This window comes from Perognathus longimembris, chromosome 11 (assembly GCF_023159225.1).
Source record: "Perognathus longimembris pacificus isolate PPM17 chromosome 11, ASM2315922v1, whole genome shotgun sequence".
Taxonomy (NCBI): domain Eukaryota; kingdom Metazoa; phylum Chordata; class Mammalia; order Rodentia; family Heteromyidae; genus Perognathus; species Perognathus longimembris.
This window is the reverse complement of record NC_063171.1, coordinates 37,554,386-37,572,521: the sequence shown is the minus strand read 5'-3', so window position 1 is coordinate 37,572,521 and position 18,136 is coordinate 37,554,386. Positions and strand designations below refer to the sequence as shown.

Here is an 18,136-nt window from a genome sequence, read left to right as displayed (position 1 = left end):
TTACTTATCATCCATATGCAATTTTGTGCTCTGTGATTTTCTCCTGTCTGCCCCAGTAACCACCATTCTACTCTCTTTGTATTTATACACACACACACACACACACGTGTGTGTATATAGTTCATTTTAAGACTCTACCTATAAATGAAATTCGGATCTAGTAGTGTGGCTTAAGTGGTAGAGTGCCTGCCTAACAAGCATAAGGCCTTGAGTTCAAAACTTGGTACTGCCAGGAAAAAAAATGACATCAACTATTTATGTATCTAATTTATTTCACTTAGTATAATGTCTTGCAAGACTTCTGCACAGGACAATCTCCTTTGTTAAGGCTGAATAATATTCCCATGTACACATGCGGGGGGTGGGAGAAGGGAAGGTAACTCAATAAATCCTTCATCTGTCAACAGATAATTTTGATAGCTTGGATAACCAAGAGGGCAGGTAACTTTTGGAGATGTTTTTATTTCCCTTGAATATATACAGAGAAAGGGACTGCTGCATCAGATGGAAGTTTTGTTTTTAATTTTTTTTTTGTGGAACTTTGTTGCTTTTTTCCATAATGGCTGTACTAATTTACATCCCCACCCTCAGTGTACAAGGATTGATTCCCTTTCTCCATATGCTCTTCAATGCTTATCTTTTTGGTGGGTGGTCATTATTATGAACCTTCTTATTGAGCATGAGATGATATGAACTGTGGTTTTGATTTTTATTTTCCTGATATTCAGCCATATTGAACATCTCTGTGGTTCTCATGTCTGTGGCCCACTTTTCTGTCATCTTTGGAAGAATGTCTATTCACATCCTTTGCCAAGTTTTTAATGAGGTTATTTGTTTGCTTGCTACTGAGCTTCTGATATATTTTGCATATCAGCTCTTTATCAGATGTATGGTTTGCAAATACTTTCCCTCACTTCATGAGCCACTTTTTTCATTTTCTTGATTCTTTCTGGTCTAAACAAAGTTTTCTGTTTGTTTGTGGCAGCCCCATTTGCTTTGTTTTGCTTTTGTTATCCATTTTAGTGTTTGATAAAAAATAATTAATTGGCATGGCCAATATTGAGGAGCTTTTCTCTTATGACTTGTTCTAGAATTTTTATAGTGTCAAGTCTTACATTTAGATCTTTAATCCATTTGGGGTTGATTTTTATGTAGGGTGTAAGATAAGGGGCTAATTTCATTCCTCTACGTATGAATAGCCAAATTCCCCAGCCCTATTCATGATAAGTTTCTTAAAGATATTCCACATATAAGGATGGACCAAGATCTTTTTTTCTTACTGATTTACTATTTTTTTCATTAATAAGCTTAAGAGGTCTCAATTCAACATACTAGTTGATGAGTACAATGCATCTCCATCAGTGTCACTCCTGTGATCATTGCTGGCAGTACTAATGTTTGAGCTCATGCATGGTTTCATGCTTGCTAGACAGGTGTTCTACCACTGAGTTCTATCTCCATCCCCCTTTTTTTTTGCACTAGTTATTTTTGAAATAGGCTCTATTTGCGCCCAGGTGTATATCTGGACCATGATCCTCATTTTTCTTGCTTTTCATCATATCTTGGAAGACTGGCATGCTCCCCTACATCTCTTCACATGAAGTCTCATGGACTCTTCACGCTGGTCTGGAGCCACAATCCTCCTGACTCGGCTTACCTAGAAGAGAAGCAAGGATTACAGGTGCAATTCACTGGTGCCTGGCTCAGGTCTTCTTTCTTTACCTCCCCAACCAGATCATAAATTGGATTTTCAGAACATCTCAGTTATTTTTCTTTATCATTAATGGTTTCTGTATAGAATCTCCTTTGATCAGAAGTCACACATACAGAAAATATGATTGTTTTCAGAAACCTATTAGGAGAAAAGAGAGCCCTCAATCCTGTGTAGTAGTATAGAAATTTAAATTTTTCATTAAACATTTTAACTATGAGCATTTGCATAGGTTTTAAATATCTAATTTTATAATCTTATACAATATTTATAATAACTATAGGTAGTATTTTTAAAATCATTTGTTTAGTAATGAAAAACAGGGTTATGGAAGTATAAAACTTCCTGAGGGTCACACAGTTATAAAGGAGTATTTTCTTCCCCATAGCATCTTCAATTTTTATTTCTATTTTTTTGGAAACGTGGTCTCCAACCATCAAGCTGTTTTACCCTTCTGCTATCACAAAATCATTCCTCCCATTTTCCACCACACCTCTCTATCCCCATTCTAATTATCTTCCTCCACAAAAATCCTTCCAATGTAAATGCCTAAACTTTTCTAAGCTGAGAGCCCCACCCCACCCCCAAACCTTTCTGCCAGGTTAATATGGACAGGAAGAGCCCTTCTCAGGGCCCATGGCACTCCTGGCCAGGGACATGTCTACCATTTGCCTACTGTTCTTTCACAGACCAACTCTTCTCCCCTACCCCAGATCACAGGGGTCAGATGCAAATGATAAAAACACAAACAGAAATGAATGAAAGTGATTTTCCTCCTTGAGCACTTGCTTCAGGATGAGTGATGGTCCTCCCTTCTTTAATGCCTCATGTTCCATTAATGATTTTCTAAGAGAGAATGTAACATGTCAAACTATGAAACAGGCCCTGTGCCTTTAATACTTTTATTATTTATTTTCCAGGTCTTAGGACAATGTGGAAAGATAAAGAATGGGTGTCTCGGGGCTGGGGATATAGCCTAGCGGCAAGAGTGCCTGCCTCGGATACACGAGGCCCTAGGTTCGATTCCCCAGCACCACATATCCAGAAAACGGCCAGAAGCGGCGCTGTGGCTCAAGTGGCAGTAGTGCTAGCCTTGAGCTGGAAGAAGCCAGGGACAGTGCTCAGGCCCAGAGTCCAAGGCCCACGACTGACAAAAAAAAAAAAGAATGGGTGTCTCCTCAGAAAACAGATACCTTTCATTTCATAGGCCAACTATAGGCTTGACATGTAGGCAAAGGGAAGACCTTGTGTGGTTTTTTTTTTGTTGGTTTATTCTGTTTTGTTAAACTCCGAGAGTTTATCATTGCAAGATGAGGGGTGATTTTTGACCATTCTACTGTTTTACATGGTTTTTACTCATAACCATGCATTTGATTAATATATATTCATAAGTCATTGGTTAAATTTATAGATCAGGAGAAACATTCATATTGAAACATGAGAAACTCACGCAAAAATTAACTTTGAAATTAAAGATAGTAACTGAAAAGCCTACATTAATAAAAGGTAGATAAGAAATAAATTTACTATGCCATATTGGTCACAGTTGTTCCTATATTTTTCTATAGGCAGTAATATTTAAGGATGTAGTCAGAAATGCATTCTTGTTATTCCTTCTGACCCCCTACACACACTCTCTCTCTCTATATATATATAAAAGTTTTTATACTTTGTATATAAGTATATAGTATATATACACACTAAAGTATACATAACTACTATGTATATTAAGTATATAAAACATATATATAGTATATATGCACTATATATTACATATGGTAACATACATTGTATTATATAGTGTATATATGTATTGTTTTCAATTTGTGCATGCATCCTTTAAAAATTATTCATATTATAGACAGAAATACCCTAATCCACAAAATATTCTATAGGACATTGAGATGTTTTTAACAATCAAATACTGGGAAAGTAAGCATTTGAAAACTAAGCATGATTTTAAAAGAATGAACAAAACATAATGGAAGTTGTGACCCTGATCAAGATGCATTGTGTTCATAAATTCCCATGTTGAATTGAAATCCCTGTGAATAAGTACTTAAAGATAATACAAATTAAAATAAAAATTTAAAAATAAAAGTTATTTCTAGTCTATGTCAGAAAAAATCAAAATCAAGTGTTATATATTTTTGCATATAGTAAAGTCATTTCAATCTTCATTTTAATGTAGATTTTTATCACTGAATTAAATATGATATATAAAGTATCATTTTGAATGGGTCCATCAATTATGTCCTTTTTTCATAACTAATTTAAACTTAGTTCAATAATGTAAAGCATTTACTTAACGTAGATAAGTCAAATTTGCCTTTTTAGACATGTATTATGGGTGTAATTAAACACTGATAAAACCAACATCAGATTTAAAAGTTGTAACATATTGACACAAAGTAATGTATTTTGTGAAAATAATTTTGTATTGTGCAAAAAATAGACTGCAAGAATTATTTTCAAAATTCCTTAGGGAATTCATGTTAGATGGCACTATGATATAACATGTCATTTTAGCATTCATAGACTGAGAAAGCAAGATCAATTTAGGACAATCTAAAGTTACACGAATAATTCCAAGATCTTAGCATGCTGTAATTCTAGTCAGCCTTATTCTGACTCATATGCTATTATTGTTCAACAACTTACTCATTTGCTAATCACCTAACTGAGACCAAAAGAATCACTAAGCCAAATCACGACTGCACAGACTCATAAATAAAATAAATATTTGTTGTTTTTAAAAACTGAATTTTAATGTGGCTTGCTGCACAGCATAATTAAGGAAAAATAGACTGCCACAACCATAGTGGCTTTTGTTGTTTGCAACTGAAAGCCTTAACTCATACAGTTTCCGTTAGTGCTTCTCATTAACCTAGAAACTCCACAGCAATTCATTCCCTAGATAGTCTTAAAGCTTATACTACAAGTTTAACCACAGTGATTGGTACAGGAGATTGAACTGTGGTAGAAAACATACCATACCTGATTCACATGGATTTTAGAATCTTACAATCTGTGATGTGTAACAAGGGGAGAATCAATAAAGCAAATCTCAACAAATTTTACTGGCGATGAAGAAACAGACAGTGGATGACAATAAAAATAGGTTTATAAATCATAGATTTGGGTCATAGAATAGCTAGACTGTTCCTGGAGCCTGAGCATTAGTCGGTGTCTTATTGAGACAACTTCCTGGACACCTTACAAGAACCCTCTATTTCCTGATAATGGTTAGATTCCCTGGGAAGAGAGCCACTCAAACACCCAGCAAATGAGAGTTCCTTTCTAGAGATGTTAGCAATGTCATCACCAAGACCACAAGAACTTGATCTACACTCTGCCACAGCCAAGGAGTTTTCATTTCACAGCTCTGTGGAACTCCACAACTACTTTAGTCAGCAAATGTTCTACTGATCATATCTCAAACCTTGTTGGGTGCGGAATGCTTCCTCAAGCAGATGAAGTATGCTCATCATATAGCATAGTCCTGACAATAGAATGTGTGCTAATCAGTTTTCTATTACTATGAGAGAATGCATAGGATTATCAATTTAAAAAGAGGAAAGGTTTATTGGGGTTCATAGTTTCAGCGGTTCTATCCCATAATGAAACTGTTTTGCTGTTTTGGGGCCCTGATAAAGCTGAATGGCAGAGAGACTGAATATCTGTGCAGGTTGTGGAGCAAACTGCTAACCTTGTAGCAGCCTGCAAACAAAGAGAAAGAAGAAGAGATTGGCATCCTACAGTCCCCTTCTGGGGCATTTTCTAGCCCCAGGCTCCACAATGGCCTAAAGCCTCCCACTGGGCCCCATCTCTTGAAGGTTTCCATCACCAGCCAATAGCACCAATCTGGGGAACAAGCATTTAACACATTGGCCTTTAGGGAACACTTAAGATTCAAACTGGAGCCCACTGCCAGAATTTACTTAGCATAGAAGGTAGTTAAAGTCCTTTCAGCAGGACAGAGTAACTCTTTCCCGCATGGCAGGGGAGAGAAAGATGAACAGGACAACTTAGAAGGAAATAAATAGAATCATTGAAAGAGACAAGACAGATCTCAAATGGAAACTATAGATCAAAAAGTAAACAGGTTACTTTTAAAATGATCACTTGGCTCAGTTAATAGTTACCATTTATAACTTCACCTCCTATTGTTGGGACAGAGGGCCTTGCCTCTATGAGTGAAATATAAAAAGCCAAATAGTGAGCATTCTCTACTGAGATGACTACTGCTACCTCTCCTTACAGGGGAAGGCCAAGGAGATAGGGATGGAGAAGCTCTTTGTGGGGACCCTGCTCCTCTCTGTCCTTGCAGGGGTCATGACACAAGCAGGTAGGTCTGGAGCCCAGCTGGGAAATTCTTCCAGGTCTCTGAGGGAACAGGGTGTGGTGCCTTTTGCTGTGTCCACCACAAAAATACCTTCTGTTCAGGAAGGTATGAATCAGAGGTGGTGTCAAAGTGACCTATTGCAGTCTGAGATTTGACCTCAAAACTTAGCAGCTTGAAACAACAAACATTTACTGGCTCATATTTTTCTGTGGGTCAGAACACAGCATGAGGCTGAGCTGATGCTGCAGATTAAACGTCTCTCCTGAGTTTGCAGTCCGTGGAGCAGGGCTATAGTCTCCTCTCAAGGCTGCAGGAAGGGAGGATCTGCTCTCAAAACCACTTGTGTGGTTAGTCAGTATCACCTCTTGACAGTGTGTTTGGCTGAGGGCCTCAGTTTCTTAGTGCCTATTGGCTACAACCCCCTTTTAGCTTTCTTGCCTTTTCTGCAGAGCAGCTCATGACTTGCAGCTGACTTCTCTTGCCAAGAGAGAAAGTGTGCAACAGAAGAGCCACAGCCTTTGCATAGCTAGAGCTTAAAAATCACATCCCTCGTTCCTGCTGTATTCTATTCCTTAGATGTGAGTCCGCCCATACCTACAGAGAAAATTATTTTAGGATGTAGTTTTGAACCACCACAGATGTTGATAGATAAAGATATGCCTGATAGAAGGAAGTCCCAGGACTAGAGACAGGAGAAAGGCCTTTATTCATTATATGGGAACACCAATGCCAGTAAGGATAAAAAGGGATGGGAAAGTTGATCTTTTCTAGAAAAGAAAGCTGATAAACAAGTTGGAGTGGGAGCTCCTGATCCTTCTTAAGCACTTCATCTGGGTAACATGAGAGGAAGTAAGAGATCTTAGAAAGGGGTTGGACTGCAGATTTTCTCCTAGACAATTAAAGGAGCCTTGTGAAGTGGTTGAACTCTGAGCCTCAATTTCTCCATCTGTACAGTGGAATCACAAACAACATCTAGCTAGCAAAGAGTTGTTCTAAAGGGTGAGTTCAGTGACAGGCAAAAATGTACTGATGTTTTGCAATATTAGCTTTTTATAACCAGCGAACAGCTTTAGTGTTTGATACTCCCCTTGGCTTCCGCTTTTTCTTACATCCACTAAGGACAACTTCATCTCAACTTTGAGACTTTTACTTCTCTATTTTATTATTATCAGTAATAAGTTATCCAACATCTCATTTTCTGGCTAGTGGTTCTATTTTGCAACAGGTTCATATAATGACTAGGCTACCCAGCAGGAGGTAATTAGATCACAGGGCATAATTGAGCCTCCTAATTCTCCTTTGTATCAGTGAAAGTTTGGAATTCTCTCTCCTTCCCTCTGTCTCTTTCTCTGTCTCTCTCTCTCTTCCTCCTGTTGTCTGACTCCCTCCACCCCCCACCTCTCTCTAAGTGCTCTGTGCTGTGTTCCTATTCTTTGTCTAGGTTTTTTTAAACAAGCCAGTACCTAAGGAAATGGGAATTCATGCTGTTTTTCCATTTCCTACAATGAAGCAAAACTAGCTCACTTCAAGACTTCATATGATTTCTAGGCTATGTCTCCCTTGATTCAGTTAGTTATAATTCTCTAATTTATTTTCCAGCATATAGTATTTGTTAAATTTACTTTTTAAGCAAGAAAAAGAATGGGTTTTTATAAGGATTACACTCTCCTATTTTCTTGTGGGCCTTTAGAGGAAACAATAAGTCAATGATAAGTAATTCTGTGTTTGTATGTTGCTGCCAAGGAAACAGAATCCTAGTCTTGCCCTTGAATGCAGGAAACTGCCAAAGGGAGAGGGCTGGAGGGTATGGAAGGGTCCTGGAAGGGTCAGAGCTAGGTGGTTTGCACACTGTGGCACACTGTTTTGTGTCTCAGGCTTTGTGCTAACTGTGAGTGTTGGACCATCAGAGTGAAGCCAAGGCTTAAGATAAGCCATGAAAGTTCTATCTAATGGAGTATCAGTGAGTCATGCCTGTGATCCCACCCAGATAGTCAGGAAGACTGAGATCTGGAGGACTAGAATTTAAAGCTAGCCTGATCATAAGTGTCTGTGAAGATTCCATCTCCAAAAGAGAACAAGGTTGGAGGGAGGTATCCCTCAAGTTGATAGAGTACCCCCAAGTAATCAAGCCAAATAAACAATAGTCTCTGAGTTCAAACTCCAGTACTTCCAAATATATCTAACCCTAGCCATCAGTGTTCCCTAGGAGACATCTCAGGGTCTGGTCAATGGTGGGAGAATTTGGAGAGGGATGTGCATTATTCCTAATGATCAGCCAGCAAGTTGGCTCTGTTTCATTTTCTGTGACTGGCCTTTCCTCTTTTATCCAGTAGAAGTCAGTAAAGCAGGTGTAGGTGGAGTTGATAATGGACCTCCTTAATTTACTTTCATAACAAGACAACTTAACCCAAACATGCCTTTAATACTGGCATTTGGGCTCATAGTTATTGAGGTAATGCCGTTAGGGGAGCTCTATCAGTATACTATATATACTGTCAGGAGGCAGTTGCAGTCCACAGTAGGAGCAAACCAAACCACAGAGTTGATAGAATTGTTTTTTAATCGCATTGTCTTTTCTCCAGACATGACAGGGAAGGTATTTATTTTCCCTCAAGAATCAGCTACTGCCCACGTATCCCTGATGCCTCTGGTGAGGAAGCCTCTGCACAACTTCACCTTGTGTCTGAAGGCCTTCACAGACCACATCTGCCCATACAGCCTCTTCTCCTACAGCACTCCATCCAGGGACAACGGGCTGCTTCTCTTTGTTAACAAAATGGGAGAGTACATACTGACTATTGGGAATTTGGATGTCACTTTCAAAGCCCCAGTGACTCCTTATATCCCTGTCCATGTCTGTGTGAGCTGGGAATCTGCCTCTGGGATTGCTGAATTCTGGGTGAATGGGAAGCCCTGTGGGAGAAAGGGTTTGAGGAAGGGGTATTCAGTGGGGGCCCAAGCAAAGATCATCTTGGGACAAGAGCAGGATTCCTTTGGGGGTCGTTTTGAGGCAAAACAATCCTTTGTTGGGGAGATATGGGAGGTGTTGTTATGGGACCATGTTCTGCCCCTGACAGAGATGTGTGAATGGTGTTACAGTGGTAACATCCTGAACTGGCAGGCCCTGAGTAACGAAGAAAGTAGCTATGTGGTGACTAAGCCCAAGCTGTGGGTTTAGGCTTCATTCTCTCCATCATGCACCATGTTCAGTGATAATCACATAAGCTCCAAGATTAAGTCAATTGAATTTTATTCTGGCTCTTTAAGATGGTGCAATCTGCATTTTTTGAAAAATAAATATCAATGCAAAGGCCTTTGATACCTACTAATTATTGTTACAAAAAAGTAACTTTGGATGAGTGGTATCATAATTGTTCTCAGCACAAACCTATAACAACTCAGGGGAAGCACACTTTTAGTACTGGACACCAATTTATTTATTTATCTTTAGTTGTACAAAGAGGTTTCAGTTCAGTGTGTGTGTGTGTGTGTGTGTGTGTGTGTGTGTGTGTGTGTGTGTGTGTGTGTGTGCTGTTACTGGGACTTGAACTCAGGGCCTGGGTGCTGTCCCTGAGATTATTTTTCTTAAGGCCAGAGCTCTGCCACTTGAGCCACAGCATCACTTCCAGCTTTTCCTAAGTAGTTTTTTTTTTTTGGGGGGGTGATAAGTGTTTCATGGATTTTCTTGCTCAGGTTGGCTTCAAACTGCCGTCCTCATATCTCAGCCTCCTGAGTAGCTAGGCTTATAGGTGTGATCATGCCACCAGCGCCCAGCCAACATGTCAGTTTTGGGGTGCAATAAATCTTGATTAGTATCTCCCTTTTCATCATTCTCACCCACCTCTCAACCGCCATCCATCTCCTCAATTTACCTGGTTCCCTTTTCACATATGGACATTGAATATTGTGACTGCATTCGACTATACTTCCTCTCTCCACCTGTCGACAATCTTGCAGAATTCTGTGCACCTGTGGAAGATTCAACAACCTATAAAAATGATGTGTCTTCTGGGACAAGATCTTATAAATGCGTTATTTTAGAGTGTGGGACTTCCAAAAGGAAAGTCTCAAAAGGGGCTTTCTTAAGAGCAAAGTTGTGAAAGTGTTTCCCTGTACCATCTCAGAAAAATCAGAGTTAGCCTTAGAGAATCACAAATAAAGGCAAAGTTAAGCCCCAGAGATTCCTCTTCATACCCACTCTCAAAGTTGTTCTCTTAGAAGTAAAGCTGTTCTGAGGAATCAAAATCTTTTATTCTTTTAGGCCCCCATCAATGCAAATTTCCTTTCTTGTCTGTTTTCCCACCAGGGATTCCTAGGCCCCAACTTATTTTCAACAGAGATACTTGGGCAATCATGGTAGATAGGAGATAGATTTTTTTCCATCATTCTTTTGTAGACGAGAAAACTTTTGGCAAATGTGTGACTTTTTTCTCCCTCCTTCCCATATAATTTCCAAATCTCAATTTTTTTTCATAAAAAAGCAACATAAGTTTAAGGTGATAAGAGTCTGCAAACTCTCAGACTCTTGCATGGAAAAGCATTCAAATCTAAAGTTTAAATTAAGTACCTAAAAATTCACACAATACAAGATCATCAATGTTACAATGAAAGAGGTAAGAAAACATGAGTATCAGGTCATGTTCTGTATATACAAGAAGGAAACGTCATAGGCTAATTTTTGTATCTGAAACAGCCAAAGTTAATACTCAGGGTATTAATAAAATTAATTTTAAAATATCTTTGGCTATTGCTATGGTCTTAAATATAATATAACCTATCCTAGAAAGCAAAAATAGGTAATTCAGAGCAAGATGTGGCCAAGTTGTTTACAAACACTGAAAGTAAATCCAGACTTCATGAGGGAGCAGTTCTTATGTGAACCTCAACAAAATTGGGGGAAATATTTATGAGTCTCTAAGGCAGGTGAGAATGTTTAGAGATGCTGATATTTCTTATGGAGTGTCAGGGTCTGTTAGCCTTGTCACTCCCCAAAGAAGGAAATGATGAGTGTGAAAAGGTAGTTTTCATTGTGTTCCCGAAACATCCTGTGTACCAACCACATCCTCCTTGATCTTCCTGACATTTGGGTTGATCTTTCTACCCATTACAGTCACTGTGCAGCCCTATTCTCTGCCATAAACCACTCAATGTCAATGAGGTACCCCTTTGCTTATGATTTCTACCCACTTCCCTTTGAGTGAGTGGCATCTAGTCACCACTCTAGTGGTAGCCGGTGAGACTAGTAGGCGACCTAAGAGACTGATTATTAAAACCAAGATGGTGTAGCTATAACTCATTGTCAGAACACTTGTCCCACATGCATAAGGCAATGGAGTTTAACACCCATCACCACAAGATTAAAAAAGTTAATATTTCTTTTAGAAATCAAATTAAGAAGTTAACCTTTAATACATCCAAGTGGAATTCCTTTATGCAATCATACCACCAAGTTTTGCAGTGCACTCTGGGTAGAGGACAAATGATAAGATCTATCACTTTTTAGATTAGGCAAAGAACCAGCTGCACTATGGTAGATGATATGGTAGGTCTCTTTATCTGTGGCAGATATGTTCCAAGATTGCCAGGGGTGTATAAAACTATAGGTAGTACTGACCTGCCTATATGCTGTTTAACCTACCCACCATACATTGCACTTAGAAAGTTTAATTTATATCATGTATACCAATGGGTGGATAGCATACACAACATAGATACCCTGGACAAAGGGATGAATTATGTCTCATGTGATATAAAGCAGGACCATGCTAGATTTCACTATGCTGCTCAGAGATGTGCACAATTGAAAGCAGGAATTCTATGTTTCTGGAACTTGCCACTTAATATTTTAGAACACAGCTGTCCACAGATAACTGAAACTTCAGATCAGGAGAATGTGCTGACAGCCAACTGCCAAAGATTCTAGGCAAGAGATTTTTTGCTAATAACACGGCAAAGGGCATCCTTGACCTCCTTGTTCCTCAAAGTATACACCACTGGGTTAAGAAGCGGGGTAAAGATGGTATAAGTCACTGAGATCAGCTGGTCCTGATCCCTCGTGTTCTCTGACTTCGGCTTTAGGTAGGCAATGGAGGCACAGCCATAGTGGATGATGACCACAGTGAGGTGGGAGGCACAAGTTGCAAATGCCTTCTTCCGCCCCTCAGCAGAGGCAATCTTGAGGATGGTGGAGATGATGAGGATGTAAGAGATGAAAACCAAACCCATAGGCACCACAATAACCAGTGAACTGATGAAGAAATTAATTAGGTCATGTAGACTGGTATCAGCACAGGAGAGTTTCATAACCGGACGGATATCACAGAAATAATGTGCCACCTCCCTACCACAAAATGGCAGCCTGAACACAGACGAAATCTGAATGATGGCAACCAACAGCCCAATGCTACAGGCCCCCCACACTAGCTGAATACACACCCTCTTGTTCATAATGACCATGTACCTCAAAGGATTACAGATGGCCACATAGCGGTCATACCCCATTGCTGTGAGCAGAAAGCAGTTGTTGATAGCCAGAGTGATAAAGAAGAACATCTGGGTGGCACATCCAGCCAAGGAGATGGTTTGGCTTGAACCTACAAGGCTGGCAAGCATCTGTGGGACGATCACTAATGTGTATACAGTCTCTGAAGTAGAAAGCATGCTAAGAAAGAAGTACATGGGAGTATGAAGGTGATGATCAATGCTGATGATTGTCACAATGATGACATTTCCAGTCAGAGTTAAAAGGTACAAAGTAAGAAATAGCACAAAGAGGGTAAGTTTGTGTTCATGAAAGCTGGAGAAACTTTGGAAAAGAAACTCACTCACCAGTGTGTCATTCTCTCTCTTCATTGAGTAGAACATCCAGAAATAGTAGACTTAAGCCAATCAATCAGAACACATCAGTGCTTTGAGCAGGGGATTCTAGGAGAAAGAAGTGACAAGAAGTGTATTCCTTGATAATGCCAAATTAATAAGGGAATTGGTTTCTCTACCGGTAAAAGCCAGCAAAACATTCAGGACACAACCTAAATAGACCATGCATAAAGTTATGGAAGAACAAACAGGGATGGCACCAGGTGGAAGAAAAGAAGACACCCAGGGCAAGTGTGGAAAAGATGGCCTGGTGATTTGGGCTGTAGATGTTAAAGGGAAACTTGGAAAGAACTTCTTAATATTATAGATTCATATTTCAGAGAAATGTGTTGAAATCAGAGTTTTGATTATCTTCTTAATAATCTTCCTCTCTGGGTTGGCAAACAAAACAACGTCTCTTCCAACATCATATGTGCTTGTTTTCTATGCTTGTCTGTGTATTTTATGAACCATTTTCCAAACTATTCAGCAGCTGCAAATGCCTGACAGTCTCCACATTTTTTTTCAAAAGGAAATGATCCTGTTTCTTCAATACTCAACTCAAGCATCCTGTTCCTCAGAAAATCTCAGGATGGAACCCAGCCTCTAAGTCCAAGCCATGCTGCTAACTAAGCATGATCCAGTTTCTTGTTTTGGGGCAGTGTGAAATGTCATGCATTTTCTAGCCTGTGCTTTGAACTGAAAGTTCACAGGTAGTTTGCCCCATTACTAAATTTTATTTCCTAATTTCTTTGGAATTATAAACTTGGTAGCTGTGGAGAAACTTAGTTTCTTACCTTTATTCTCTGAGGAGTTACTGAGAATCACAAAGCTCTCATTTTCAAAGCTGGTTTAATTATCATCCTCATAGTCTCATAGCATCTTTTGGCATTTATACAAAAGATATTCCATATAATACATTTCACATTTTAGTTCTAGTGCTAGAGTGGTTTGTCTTATACCACCATTACCTAAGAAGCATCATGACCACAAAATAGATAAGAAAGAAGACGTTTTTCTGTTTTACTGAGAAGTAATTTATTTTCTCTTCATTTTGAATGAAATTACACACTGGGATAAAAAGGAAAATATGGGAAAAATTCAGGACAAGTGAAAAGGTTTAGTAATGTTATATCTAGATCAGTTGATGGAGTATTAGTATGTAAGTGTCCTCTACCCATTCCTGTGACTTTAATATTTTGAGTTCCAGTTGCCTATTTTAAGGCATGTATGTATGAAAACCTTTTCTTGGTATTTATTTTCAAGAGTGGAGACCAGAAATAATGTAAGTTAATAAAGGAATAATGAAATTAACTCTAACATATCCATGTTAGAATAGCTAAGTGGCCATCATAACTTTATGAAAAGCTGACATGGAAAAATATGATAGAAGGAAGGTAGGTAGCTATGTAGACCATGGACTACAGTTTGGCAAAAAATAAGAAGAAAAAAAAAGGAAAGCAAAGAAGTAATTATCAAAGGAAAGAAACATTTAATGGCAAAAAGGCCATTTAAGAAGTTAGTATATCAAAATGCTAAAAATAATTTTCAGAGTAATATGTGGGGAATCTGAACATAATTTTTCCTTTATGTTCTCTATGTAATACAGATTTTCATACTTAATTATTCCCTCATGAACACAAAAACAAAATTGCAGATATTTCTCCAAGGTGGAAATACATCATTAGCTCAAGGGCTGAGAGAAAAGGAGCAAATAGTATGTTAATTTACCTTGGAGAAAGGAGGGCTGGCAGTGTAATTCATGAGAAGATGAAAGTCTCTGAAAAGGCAGTATATAAAAATTTTGAGTACCCAAGGTCCAGATCCAGGGGAAATAAACTTCAAGTTTTTAAAGTTTGTAACTAGTAAAATGAAAGACTATAGAGAGTTCCAGCAGTTTAAATTGGCAAGTGAGACACTTATCACAGACACAAAATTTAGTGGAAAACAACAACAACCACAACAAAAACCCTCAGCAACCAAGATGAATAACATTTCAATATTAAAAATTTACAAATTAAAGTAAAATGTCATGATTAACCAGATACTATTAGCCAGGACTTAGGCTATTATATTACAAACGTGGGAATGGAGGCAAGTACTTGAAAGCAAATTTTGGAAATCCTTCCTAAGATTCTGAAGAAGAGAAAAATCCAATACCGTTTTCCAATATGAAGGAAAGTATAAAGCCAAATCGGTGCTAATTTTCCTTGCAGATGTGAGGATAAGAGAGCCTTTACCACTCCCGTATATCCAAGATATGATATATTGCTGAACAAGGTAAAAACAAATATTTAGGTAACTGGAATATCAATTCTGCCTATACTTGGGGGATGAAAATAAATACATATGTTCAGTTATGGAAAAGATGGATTGAGCAGAGGCATCTCTGCACTTCTGTTGCCTGTCTCATCATCCCTCAGGAAAAGGATGACAGAAGCAGATGAGTGCTAAGGAAAGTGGGGGATGGGGACAGTCAAAGCAAAATGTCAGCCTCTTTCTGGGGAATCCCAGTCACAGAGAAAGCAGAGTTTATTTAATTCCAATTTCTGTTCCCTGTTTGGCCTCACATGCCTCTGCGTCCCTAAAAATAAAATAAAATAAACACTTCAAAATATTTTCTTCTAGAGAAGTGATTTTCTTCCTAGACCTAGAAACCAATTCTAGGCAAGAAGTTAATCTTTTTCATTTTATTATGTAAGTCTTTCGCATTGGAAGCATGTTGAAAAAGAAAGTCTGTGCGTCGTAGTTTTGACCCCATCACATAGAACCAAATGGCAGGGCTCTGGATAGGGAGGCAATTTTAAAAGCACAGCAATCCCCCAAAATAGCCCCCCAAATTCTGCATCAGTGCCTCTGGTGATTACAAATTCATTACCTTACAAGTTAGTATAATCTTCTCTTTTTTTTTTTTTGGTAAAATACTAAATTTACATAGAAAATCCAAACCAGACTTTTCAGATTATAAAAGTGCTCATAGTCAGTGTGGGGAGGAATCAACCAAACAGAAGAGCATACACAGAAAACCCAGTTTTCTCCTTCTTTCACATTCCCTGGTCTAGAAATAATGATTTTGGTTTTGTTGTTATTTATGCTGGCTAGAAGTTTTCTACATTTGACCATACCTATTCCTATGTCATTTCTGTGTTATACAAATGGAATTAGACTGTACATACCGATTCATGTATAGGTTTCTTATTTTTTTCCCACTGACGATTACATCTTTAATACTTTCTGTAACAATACTATATATCTTACTCCTTTTATTTCCAGTGATGCATATAATTCCATTATGCATACGATTCCATTATACAGAAGTCCTGTTATGAATTCTACCCTTGATTACCTTTAATTCTTAGACTATGTTACTTTCTTCTGCTGTGACATCTGTCTCCTGGCTACTTCTCACCTCCCACATCATTCTACCTTGTAATCCTTCTCCAACCCAATAGGAACCAATGGACTCCTGGACTTCGTGAGCCCACGGCCTAGAGACTGGCCCCGTGAGGGAGCTGGGGGAGGAGCAGCAATTTTTAAGCTGAAAATTTCAGCTTATTTTGTTTATTTTTTTTTTGTTTATTTTCTCCGAAAAGGAGTCAAACCCTGTGCCCTAAATCTCCTGGGACCATCCTATTGAAAATTCCTCTGATACTTACAGGTAAAAATGATGCAAACCAAGAGCTAGTCTCATGGGCTTCATTAGGAACTTTGGTAACTGATGAAAGAGATGCTTTCATTTGTTTACTGATTTGGGGAAATTGTTTGGGTTTCAGCTATCAATGTGACAAGTATCTAAGTAAATTATGAGTACTGTATAAACTACCAAGGAAAGACACTGCATTTTAATCTCAGAATTAAAAAGCACCTAGCTTTCTAAGAACTTTTTTTGAATAAGTAAGATCAGGGCAAACAAGCAAATGGTGATCTGGGTTAAAGGTGTCTTCTGTCCAGCTTCAATCTTCAGCCAGTATCTCACTGATGAACATCCTAGCCTTACTGTCCCATTTGGATGAGATCCACCCATCTTACACTTGAAAAGGGCGGAAGACTACCTTTGTTCATGCTCTGATCTGGACAGGGTGAAACAGTATAGATTCCTAAGAAATTTAGTTTCTGCTTCATTTTGACCCTCACCCCAAGCTGTTGAGCTGCCTCAGCTCTCCCCATAAAAGGCTGTGAAATTTTTCTGTCCAGGTGAAGCATTTTACTTTTGGAACAACATTATTTCCTCTCTGATTTTGAAAACGAATGCATATTGGGCACAGAAAATACAAAGAAAGGGAAATAAGTCACTTATTATCACTAACAGGAATCAACCATCACCAACATTTTGGTAAATATTTTAAATACTGTTTTCTTATGATATTACACAAGTGTACTGGTTTACAAGGACATCAATTTGGATTTATGGAAAAGAAAACAACACCAGGGACCATTATTACTTTTGAAGCTGCTAGAGTTTGAATGGGTCCTTCAAACTTCATGTGCTGATAACTGAGTCTCATATTAATGGCATTTATTGGTGGAGCCTTTGGAAGATAACTAATGTTTTAAGTTAGGTCAATAGGATGGAAACTCATGATGGTATTCTGGACCTTGTAAGGAGGGGAAAGGAGACCAGAACTAACACCCGTTTACTGTTTTGCCCTCTAAGGTCCTTTCTTACATTATGATGAAGTATGAAGGCCCTCACCAGATGCTGGCACCATGTTCTTGAAATTCCCCAGATCTGGAAGTGCAAGCTAAATAAACCTTTAAGAAAAAACAAAAGATCCAGTCTTTCATACTCTGCTATAGTAACAAAAAAATTTGACTTAAGACAGTAGCCCCTCTCCTTTTTCTCTTCTATCTGGTGCTCTACCACCTGAGTCAGGCCTCCAGTTCTCCCCTTTCTCTTAGAACAATATGAGAGCATGCTATACACATTTCTTTGCATCTATTTGGGCTTTTCTCTTAATATATTGTGAATCCTTCTCACATCAATAAACATTTTTTCTACATTACAATTTTCGTTCATAAAATAGGATTACATTACACTATGCTTTGGATCCAGCTTCATCCACACATTGCATTTAATTGGTAAGTCTTTAAAGTCTCTTTTCCTCTAGACTACTGTTTCTCAAACAGTGGCACTGTTGGCATTTGGGAACTGACAACTCTTTGACGATTGTGGATGTGGATAGTAGCAGTGATGACAGGTTGTACTGTATATTTCAACATGTTTG

The 18,136-nt window shown here is 38.5% G+C and overlaps 2 protein-coding genes across 2 annotated transcripts; one reads left to right on the top strand and one right to left on the bottom strand.

The window, feature by feature from the left end:
• Positions 1–5,995: 5,995 nt before the first annotated feature.
• On the top strand, positions 5,996–9,234 carry LOC125360164 (mucosal pentraxin-like). The gene is made up of 2 exons (XM_048358199.1): positions 5,996–6,059; positions 8,639–9,234. Exons 1-2 carry the CDS (start codon positions 5,996–5,998, stop codon positions 9,232–9,234), a joined length of 660 nt encoding a protein of 219 aa, XP_048214156.1.
• A 2,727-nt stretch (positions 9,235–11,961) lies between these two features.
• On the bottom strand, positions 11,962–12,908 carry LOC125359669 (olfactory receptor 10J1-like). Its single transcript, XM_048357511.1, has one exon. The coding sequence runs from the start codon at positions 12,906–12,908 to the stop codon at positions 11,976–11,978; it is 933 nt and encodes a 310-aa protein (XP_048213468.1). The 3' UTR covers positions 11,962–11,975.
• Between the last annotated feature and the right edge of the window lie 5,228 nt (positions 12,909–18,136).